At 47.9% G+C, this 10,674-nt stretch overlaps 1 protein-coding gene across 2 annotated transcripts in view; it reads right to left on the reverse strand.

Moving 5' to 3' along the window:
• MELK (maternal embryonic leucine zipper kinase) overlaps positions 1 to 4,253 on the reverse strand; it is a 39,593-nt gene extending 35,340 nt beyond the window's left edge. For both annotated transcript variants that reach the window (XM_084628555.1, XM_084628554.1), the window contains exons 1-4: positions 4,101 to 4,253; positions 1,770 to 1,870; positions 1,381 to 1,466; positions 767 to 883 (exon numbers count right to left, since the gene is read on the reverse strand). In XM_084628555.1, the coding sequence (XP_084484681.1) occupies positions 767 to 883; positions 1,381 to 1,466; positions 1,770 to 1,833 (267 nt within the window). In that variant the 5' untranslated portion in view covers positions 1,834 to 1,870; positions 4,101 to 4,253. The remainder of the gene's footprint in view (positions 1 to 766; positions 884 to 1,380; positions 1,467 to 1,769; positions 1,871 to 4,100) is intronic.
• Positions 4,254 to 10,674: the final 6,421 nt, after the last annotated feature.

Consider the following 10,674-nt stretch of genomic DNA (forward strand, 5'->3'; position numbering starts at 1 on the left):
TCAGTACTAGGTGCTGTACTAAAGAGGAAGACCTGACCCCTGTCTGAAAGGGCGAACAGATTTTTAGTAACAACAGCAGCATCACATGCAGTAGGAAGGTGGCAGAATTTGGTTATGCAATAACTACATCTAAGCAGGTGTACTTCTTGGCCATATTTTTAAAAGGTGAAAGTATGAGTGAATATTGACTCATTGTGAGCATTGCTGGAGTGAAGTTTTAGGAGCAACTTGAATGAGGGAAGGATTAGTGATTGAACAAACCACAGTAAAGAGCACTTTGACTGGGGGCAGTATGAAAATAGAAACTCTTTGAGAAATTAATAGAGCAGTGAGTTTGGCATCAATGGCAGGATGGACTAGGATTATGCAGATGCTTTTCGTGTGAGGTCAGGGGGAGGCATATAGATGTTAGATAGGCTGGAGGGATGCTGTCATCTTAGATTGCCTGCTAGGTTCTTATTTCACTTTATGGCTCTCTTGCTCAAGAACAGAGCCACAATTTCAGGCTGCACACACTGCAAGTGACTATTTGAATCCTTCCAAACATACTGATTTAAATTTTGAGAGGCTTTTGAGGGAATCTATAAGACAAGTTTTGAAAGTAACCTATTTTAAACTGGTGTCCCTTTTACAATGTCTGCCCTATTTAGTCATCTGTACTGAGGGATTGCTGGGGACTCAAAGATGAGCTTTTTAGCCATCTCATACATAAAGATTGAATTAGTAACATTAGATTCACAGTATTAATGCTTCTGGAATATCTAACCTCCAAGACCATGAATATCTTCTTGGATGTCTCTATCACATGGTATAATCTGCAAATATGTTGGTGACTCAAGTTCTTCATTGCATCAATTTCTGTTTTAACACGAGGTAAATCATCCTAAGAGACGAAAGCCAGTTATACAGTTGCTAAATATGGCTATTTCTAAATCCTATGCAGTGCTCCTACCATTAACACTACCGCAATTAAGGACATTTTCAAGTGTATATAATTAAGGTCAACCAAGTATAAGGTTTGGTATAACTTATAAGAGTTCAGAATTTGGTACACAGGTCAGAGACACACAAGTTTAATGCAATTGTTACAATGAAAAAGTTTTACTTTTTCCCTGCAAAAGTTGTCAAGAAATTGTTTGGTCTAAATTGGAGCAACTTTTCACAGTTTAAAATAATGTAATGAGTGTCTTAATGTCAGTGACACCAAAAATGAGCATTTGGGGAAGTTAATAACGTTCTTGCAAGTTCTGCTGGTTTTAGAAAGAGACTTTAGAAGAGTGGCTAACAGTTCTACACATGACAAACATTTCACATGAGTAAAAGTGGAGGATGTCTCCCATTACAAAACTGAACTTCAAGCAGCATGCTACTTAGACTTACCCCCAAAGCCAATTTGTCCATGATTTTGATTGCAACTTTTTCACCAGTAAGGAGCTGGCGACCTAGCTTAACCTTGGCAAAGCCACCTGAATTTAGAAGAGAGGCAGTAAGAATCCAAGATAAACATTAATTTTCTCCTCAATAATCCTTTAATAAAGTCACACGACAGGAGCAAGTCTTACAGTTTAAAGAAAGCTTTTTACAGCTAAAAGTACTAAAGAGAATTACTTCTGGATTAAAAATCTCAGAATTTTATTCAGCAAAATTAGCATGTGAAATCTGATCTCTAGACTAGTTGCTACCATAGCAATCTGGTTTTGATCTGGATGGGAAGCTGAAACAAAGTAAAATAGCAAAAACTTAGTCTTAAAAGAGATAAGAAAATGTACCTGTCCCAATGGTTTCATATAATTCATAATACTTGAGAATTTCCTCATAGTCATCTACACCCATGTTGAGATAGGCAAAGTTTAGCAGTACTTCTGAAATCCTGGCAATGACATAGGAGAACACGATCAATTATGTTTTAAGATCTCTACCTAAGAAACTCTACTATATTAACAAAATATAGTCAAAATGTGATCTTGAAACTTAACATTCACTGAAGACACAATCTACTTGAAAATCTGCTTCAATAGCAAGTTTCTGTATGCCTAGAACATGCTGAAGTTAGAGTCTAACTGCAAACTCAATAGAGTATATTTCCACACTATCATATCAAATGTCAGTACCCAAGAGACGATTACTTCTGCCATCTAACCAAGTTACAAGCTAAAGTGCTCACCGGCTCCCATTTGTGGCTTTCCTTTCATCTCATTAACGGCACTGACACTTGACCTCCCACATCAAGACTGTAATTGATGCTACTGAACATTTTAATTTATTCGGAATAAGAAAATTTGGCTGGTGTTTACTGATTACTGTAAATTAGAACTTCTGCACTTACTCTGTAGCCCAGTGAAAAGCTTCAGATTTCAACCCCGTGCAGAGGTCAGCACTCCAGTTTCATAACTGCATTGCATAGTGTACAAACAGCAGCATTGCTGTAACAGTGCCAGCTTCCCCTTCCTTATCGGGCTAGTCTGATTGGAGCGAAGGATATTGTAACAGGTACTATGCCAGGCCAGTCACCATAGTTATGCCCATCACAATAGGATCATAAGAACACACATACCTGGGTCACAAAACCCACAATTTACAGCGGCCCTAGAGACACAGGCCTTGTCTAGTTTAGGCCAGGGAATAGGTCATGACCCAAGCTAAGGCTATGATTTAGTCACAGAGGTCACGGAATCCATGACTTCCAGCGACCACCATGACTTCAGCAGTGAGGAGCTGCAGGGTCCCCCCAGCCTGCCACTCCCAGCTGCCACAGAGGAACCCCCGCTGCCACAGGGGGAGGGGTACCCCACAGCTCCCAGCTGACACAGGAGCCAGGGCACCCCACAGCTCCTTGACCCCACAGGTAGCAGGGGATCTCCAGATCTGCAGGGGTATCCTGCAGCAGGCAGCTTCTAGCCCCTGAGCAGCTGCCACCCTTCAGGCAGTGTGGGGATCCACAAAGCCCCATTTTGTCCTGGATATTTTTGGTAAAAGTCACAGACAGGTCACAGATTCTGTTAATTTTTCTTGTTTGCCTGTGACTTTTACTAAAAATATCCATGACAAAATCTTGTCAGCTATGGGTAAGGCTAACAGGTTGGCAACTGCACCAATACACTTGACATAAACCGGTGTTAACACAGGAGTTAGTCAGGGTCAAAGCTGGCTCCATCAGCCTAGGATTATATCCACACTACACGTTTTACTCAGCGTTAATGGCTTGCCAGGTAACTCAAGTTAGCTATCACATTTATATAGGTTCATCTGATCACGCCACACACATTTCTTCCAGGACACAGGGTTTGTGCTTTACCATAGACTAAGCTCCAGAATAAACATTTGGGCAGCATCCAGACTAGCCTTTGTACATCTATTGCTACCATGAATTCACTGACAATCAATTAACTCCAGATAAAACCTCTCTGCAGTGTCACCAACTCTTAGGATTTTATCCCAACCTGCATGCTAGTTGGTGGCTTTGCTCCAAGCTCCAGCTCCTGGAGTCCAGTGATGACAGGAGCCTCAGCTTACATTTAAGCGTTTGTGCCACCACAGAGATTAAGATTTATTTAAGCATAAGCTTTCGTGAGCTACAGCTCACTCCCATGAAGTGAGCTGTAGCTCACAAAAGCTTACGCTCAAATAAATGGGTTAGTCTCTAAGGTGCCACAAGTCCTCCTGTTCTTTTTGCGGATACAGACTGACACGGCTGCTACCTCTGAAGCATTTAAGCGTTTCTAGCCCTTGTGGAGAGGAGCCCTAAAGGCTCGGGCACCGGTTATCACCGCCAGAGCCCAAACCGCTGCCAGGCTCCTGCCCGGGGATTTTTGAGCATTTGGGGTTGGCAGTGACACAGCCCCCAGCCCCAGGAACGGAGGCTACAGCGCAGCCCCAGCCCGGCTGATGGGAGGAGCCCGGGCGGGCAGCGCTAGGAGGGGCCGCGGGGGCGGAGGGGGGCCGGCGGGAAGAGCGAGCCGGGCAGGACGACGGGGGCGGCAGCGGAGCGTTGGGAGGGGCCTCGGCAACTAAGCGGGGGGGGGGGCGCACGCACTGACGGCCCCGATCCCAGCTTAGCTTATTTTATTGTATTTTATCCCGCCCCGCCGAACCCCGCTCACCTGCCCGGCGGGAGGGGTCTCTAGGCAACGCGGAGCTCCCGAGGTCGAAAACAACGAGCGCGAGCCACCGCGGCTCCTACTGCTTCCAACGTTTAAATTTCCCTACCAACCCAGCTTCTTCCGGCCGCGGCGGCCAGCCGACCAATCGGATCGAAGCGGCGTCCCGGAAGGGGCGGGATGTGTCGGGGAGTCTCATGGAAGGAGGGTCAACGGTGGCGGTGTGGGCTGAGCTGGACGCCATGTTGGGAGTGGCTTTTACCCTGCCGCCTCAGTCCTGGCTAGAGTTGCCTTAGGGGCTGTGCGGGGCCTGGCCTGCTCGGCCACGTCCCTGAGGTTGATTCAGACGCGCGTGCCCTGAGGGCGTGGCAGGGCCCAGGGACCAGGGCCGTTATTTGCTTCCCCCATCCCACGGATCTCACAGGGAGGACTAGGGTTTCCAAATTCCTACTTGCACAAAATGGGACACCCTAGCCCCGCCCCCTGACGTGCCCTCATAGGCCACTCCCCTGCCCCGCCTCTTTTCCGAGGCCCCGCCCCCGCTCACTCTCCCCACCCTCCCTCACTCCCTCATTTTCACTGGGCTGGCTGAGGGTTGGGATGTGAGAGGGGCTGCGGGCTCTAACAAAGGGTGTGGCTCGGGGGGGGGGTCCAGAAATGAGGGGTTTGGGGTGTGGGAGGGGGCTCTGGGCTGGGGCAGGGGGTTGTGGTGCAGGGGGGGTGAGGGCTCCAGCATGGAGTGCAGGCTCTGGGGTGGGGCCAGATATGTGGGGTTTGGGGTGCAGAAGGTGGCTCTGGGCTGGGGTAGGGGGTTGGGATGCAAGAGGGGGTGAGGGCTCCAGCTTAGGGTGCAGGCTCCGGGGGGGGCCAGAAATGAGGAGTTCAGCGTGTGGGAGGGGGCTCTGGGCTGGGGTAGGTGGAGGGGCAGTGAGGGCTCTGGGCTAGGGGTGCAGGCTCTGGGGTGGGGCTAGGGATGAGGGGTTTGAGGTGCAGGAGGGTGCTCTGGGCTGGAACTGAGGGATTCAGACGGCGGGAGGGGGATCAGGGCTGGGGCAGGGGGTTGGGTGAGGGCTCTGGCTGGGGGTACAGACTTTGGGGTGGGGCTGGGGCCGGAGGTTGGGGAGCAGGAGGGGGTGCAGGCTCCAGGCAGTGCTTACCTCAGGCCGCTCTTAGAAGTAGCCAGCATGTCCCCACCGCCGGCTTCTAGGTACAGGGATGGCCGGGCAGCGCTGTGCGCAGCCCCATCCACAGGTGCTACCACCGCAGCTCTCATTGGCTGTAGTTCCCGGCCAATGGGAGCAGCTGAGCTGGTGCTTGGAGCGGAGGCAGCGTGCAGAACTCCTGGCTGCCCCTACATGTAGGAGCCAGAGTGGGGGACATGCCGGCTGCTTCCAGGAGCCGTGTGGAGCCAGGGCAGACAGGGAGACTGTCTTAGCCCCGCTGTGCCACCAACTGGACTTTTTAACAGCCAGGGTCCCTTTTCAGCTGGGTGTTCTGGTCCAAAACAGACACCTGGCAACTCTAAGTCCAGGCATGGAGCTGGGCTATGTGCCAGCCCAACCATGTCACCCCCCGCACAGCTCCACACCGAGCCGTCCTAGCACAGTGCTGCCTTCCCTAGCACAACCCTGTGGCACTGACTCCTGCCACTTTGCCACAAGTCTCGTGGTGCTTGTGTCAAAGCCCCAGCTCCTGGAGACATGGGATTATGTGTGGCTCACTGTTCTTTTAAAAAAATTAATAAATTTCGAGCCATTGTGGAGAAAAATTTGAAAATGGGAACACAAAAATCTCCAACACCAGAAGGTCCCCAGAAAAGTTATTTGCAAAATCTTATGATTGTTAAGCCAATCCCATGATTTGTCAGCCTGACTTCTGAATGCCTAGGGCTAGCAACACAGCTTGTCTCCTATTCCCTCAGTGCTCTCAGGCCCAGCCTCCTCAAACTGTTGCTCAATTTCTTCTCTAACCCTCTTTGCATTGTCTCCTGGACACCACACTGAATTAACCGCTGCTCTGATCTGGCATGGCAAGTCTCTGTGCTCCTAAATCGGAGTAGCACTTAGCCTGCCATTTCATGTTCACAGTGCCTGGTGGAAAGTCCTTTTACGGATTCACAGAATCATAGAAGATTAGGGTTGGAAGAGACCTCAGGAGGTCATCTAGTCCAACTCTCTGCTCGAATCAGGACCAACCCCAACTAAATCATCCCAGCCAGGGCTTTGTCAATCCGGGCCTTAAAAAACCTCTAAATCTGGGGGAGCCAGTGTGGATTGCCATTGCGCTAAGCGGTTCTGGGGGCTTCCAAAGGAAGCTGCTGTTCTTTGGTCTTGGGCAGTCTAATGTGGTCATGACTGTCCCCTATCTGGTTGGGATTTGAGCTTCATGTTTTGCTCTGCTAACCCCTCTAGGAGCAGTCAAGATGTTTTCTTTGGGTTAGGACTGGCACAGGCTGCTTCTTCCAAAAATGCAACCTTTTACAACATAGTATGGAAACAGAATCCAAATGTTCCACCGTATCCTGACCCATCCTGCCTAAGAGCCTCCCATAGCTGTCGCTACCCCTCTACTACTACCACGGCTTCTCCACCATTACTCCTCAATGCAAAAAGGAAGAAAGGGTTGATCTTTATTTTAATTCTTTTTTTTTAAAGGCACTTTCCTGTAAGCAGTTTCCCAAAGGGAATGGGGAAGTTCCATCACATGGGATATTAAAACCAAACTCCTTTGATTCTGTGAGCTGATGCCTTTGCCCAGTAAAGCAAGTGCTTTTCTGTAATGCTGTATCCCATGGAAGCTCAGATGCAAGGTCCTCAGCTGGTGTAGGGTGGATTTACACCAAATGCAAATCTGGCCCCTCACCTAATGTGCTATCCACTATCCTAGCTAGATCTTTCTCTATGTTATTGCTTGTCAGCTGTCTCCTTTCTCATTACATGGTATGTCTGTGCTCTGGATTTTTTTTTTTCCTGAAATTGATTAGCTTGTATTTTTGTAGGCTGAGTTTCATTTGATAATTCTTTCTCCTTCTTCCCTCTTTCTAGATTCATGTTTATTTTCCCGCTGTACTCCAGAGATTTAACAAGGAGATTTCTAGTAACTCTAATCTATACACAAATACTATAGGAACTTCTGCTATTGAGAACATCACATGATACTGATTATTGCCATTTTGGCATTCAAAAGAGGAGACTTTTTATAGGATGCATGCAAATATTTAATTTGTACAGCCCATAGTAAATATTTCACCTAAAACGTTGACATTGTTCCTAAATTGTTGTGCAGCAGTTAATTATGGTAGGTTTGAACATGGAAACAGAATCCAAATGTTGTTAATTAAGAAGACTACGGTTGCTATTAGTACAGTTTTAGTTATGAGCAGAATGTAATGATTCCATAATGAATAGGTAGCTTAGGTTTATGGAGACTGGGCCATGTTAGACACATTTGATTGGTTTATTTTTATATTAGAACATTTTAGGAACAATTACAAAATTAGTGCACGAGAATGCAGTAAATGTCACATATTTGGTGTTTATTAAACTATTTGATACCGTGTCTCACAAAATCTCACTTGAAAAAATAATCCAAACTGGCATGCTACGAATACTTTCATGTGGACTGAAAGCTAAAAGACTGCCAACAAAGGGGACTGGTAGACAGAGATGTATTGAACTGGTGGGAAGTATCTGGCAGGTAGTACAAGGAGTGATGTTAAGCTATATCTTATTTAATATGTTTACTGATGACCTAAGAGAGGGAACATGCAGCGTTTTGCTAACAACCTATGCAGATCCTGTTAAACTGGAAGGAGTTGCCAACTCTCATTAGGACAGGAAAACAATACAAAGGTTGCTGTTTAGAAATAGAGTAAAAAATGACAACATGAAATTGCACTTGGGGAAAAAACAAACTAACACAGCCGGGGAAAAATAATCTAGAACACTTTGACTGCAACGGAGGCACAGTGGAGAGACTTGTGAACCAGTGATGCTGAAAGAGACAGGCTGAGATTTTTAAAACCACATGGGAGATTTGGATGCCCAGTAATTTCAGCGGGTATTGGACATCCAGGTCCCTCAGGCAGCTTTGAAGACCTCAGCCCTAGTGAACAAGAAATTAGACATGAATTCACAAAGCAGTATGGCTGCCGAAAAGGTCAATGCAATTTTGAGCTGCATAGGCAGAAGATGAGACTCAAGCCACAGTATAGGGAGGCAGTACCATCTCCTACAGGGCTCTGGTGCGATTGCATCTAGACTATTGTGTTCATTTTGAGCACCATCAGACCAGAAGGAAACTAACAAGTTGAAGGGAATTCAAAGAAGAGCAACAAAAAGATCAAGGGCTGGAGAGATTGATTTAAGAGGAAAGATTAGGAGAGAGAAATAAGTGCAGCTTGGCTAGCCAAAAGCTACCAATATGGGTGAGGGGAACAAAACAGAATTCTACAGCTGTACAATGGGTGTAAACATCAAGGACAGAGAGCAGGTCTCCCATTTAGGAGCAATGGGAAGAACTTTGAATGAGAGGCAGCGTGTCATAGAATATCAGGGTTGGAAGGGACCTCGGGAGGTCATCTAGTCCAACCCCCTGCTCAGTACAGGACTGATCCCCAATTTTTGCCCCAGGTCCCTAAATGGCCCCCTCAAGGATTGAACTCACAACCCTGGGTTTAGCAAGTCAATGCTCAAACCACTGAACTATCCCTCCCCCATCCTGGTCTTAGGGCTGGTCTCCATTACTGCTTAAGTCGATGTAACTTACAGTGCTCAGGGTGTGAAAACGACACTCCCCTCATCCCCAAGTGAAGTAAGTTACATCGACTTTGGGTATGTCTACACTTGTAGAGTTTTTGCGCTGTAAGTTTCACCGGTGATAGGGAACCAGTGAAAGTAAAGCGCTGGTTTGTGTACTCATTCAATTCCTCGGGCGTCAGAGAGTGTTTACACTAGCAACACTTCCATCACCAATGAGAGCAGCACTGTAGGGCAGCTATCCCACAGTGCAGCCCCGCCCCATAGGTCTTGTAGGAAGGGGGGGGTGAGCGGAAGGCATTCTGGGTCCCTGCTCAGTGCTCCGCGCTGCCCTGCGTCATGTCCCAGCAGCCCCACTACTTCCTTGTTTCTTTCCTGGCATTTTTTTTTAAAAAAACTCTGCTGTCTGGCTGCTTTCCCCGCCACATCTACAAGCAAAGAGAAAGGGAGTTTCAAACTTCCCGGGGCTTACAGGGGTAGGGGCAGATGTCCCTTTACCTGGCATCCAAGCAGCGGAGATGCTGGCCAGAGTGGCCAATTTTGGAACTGTGGGATATCCTCCGGAGGCCAAAAGGCATTTACACTGGTAGAATGTGTCTTCACTTTCACAACAGTGCAAAAAGAACAGCGGTAAGAGCTATATGCCTCTCGTGAAGGTGGTTTTCTTTTTGCCATGAAACTTCTGAGTTTCAGGGTGGGAAGAGGCGGGGCAGGGGCTTGGGGGAAGGGGTGGAGTGGGGTTGGGGCAGGATCAGAGCAGGGGCAGGAAGAGGCAAGATGGGGGCTCGGGGAAGGGGTGGAGTGGGATCAGGGCGGGGTCAAAGCGGGGGCAGGAAGAGGCGAAGTGGGAGTTTGCGGGAAGGGATGGAGTTGGGGCAGGGTGGGGTCAGAGCAGGGGCGGGAAGAGGCGGGATGGGGGCTTGGGGGAAGTGGTGGAGTGGGGTCGGAGCAGGGGCGGGTAGAGGCGGGGTGGAGGCTTGGGGAGGGGTGGAGTGGGGGCGGGCCCTCAGGTGGGGGGTTGTCCCAGGTCCCGCCCCCCTGCCCCAAGGACAGCCCTGGCTATGTCAATGAAGTGTATCATAGAATCATAGAAAATTAGGGTTGGAAAAGACCTCAGGAGGTCATGTAGTCCAACCTTCTGCTCAAAGCAGGATCAACCCCAACTAAGTATAGACTTGCCCTACGTGGATAGAGCATCCGCCTGGGACTCAGAAGACCAAGATTCATTCCTCAGCTTAGCTATTGCCGAGCTGTATGACTTGGACAAGTCACTTCCTCCCTCTGTGGCTCAGTTTTCTCATCTGCAAAATGGGCAGAAAGATGCTGACCTCTTATAGAGAGTGCTATGTAAGAACCAGATATTATTAGACTGAATATCAAGGAAATCTTGATGGTGACACATATTAGGCTGTGGCATAATCTACCAGGGAAAGAAGTAGAAGCTTTGCCCTTTGGGACTTCTAAAGCTAGACTGGAAAAAACACTCTAAAATGTCCTCCAGGTAACAGTCCTATCCTGGCAGGGAGATGGACCTAATGATCACATAGATAAGGCACAAATATTAAAGGTCCTCCTTTACATTAAAGAAAAATAACGTCATTTGATCCCACAGAGTAGGGCTTAAACAGTTGTTCTGTGCATAGAGGTGATCTTCCCCCATATGGAATAATATCCTAAGATTCTAAAAGAAGTATTTCTCCCCCCTCGGTGCCAGTCCAGATTGTTCAACTATTGTGAATCAGGCCTTGAAACACATGGGAGTTTTAAAAGTAAGAGAGGTTGGGGTTTCTTAATTTGCAGTCTGGTTTTGGAGGCTTGGG

Source organism: Lepidochelys olivacea (genome assembly GCF_965140295.1).
Source record: "Lepidochelys olivacea isolate rLepOli2 genome assembly, chromosome: 5".
Taxonomy (NCBI): domain Eukaryota; kingdom Metazoa; phylum Chordata; order Testudines; family Cheloniidae; genus Lepidochelys; species Lepidochelys olivacea.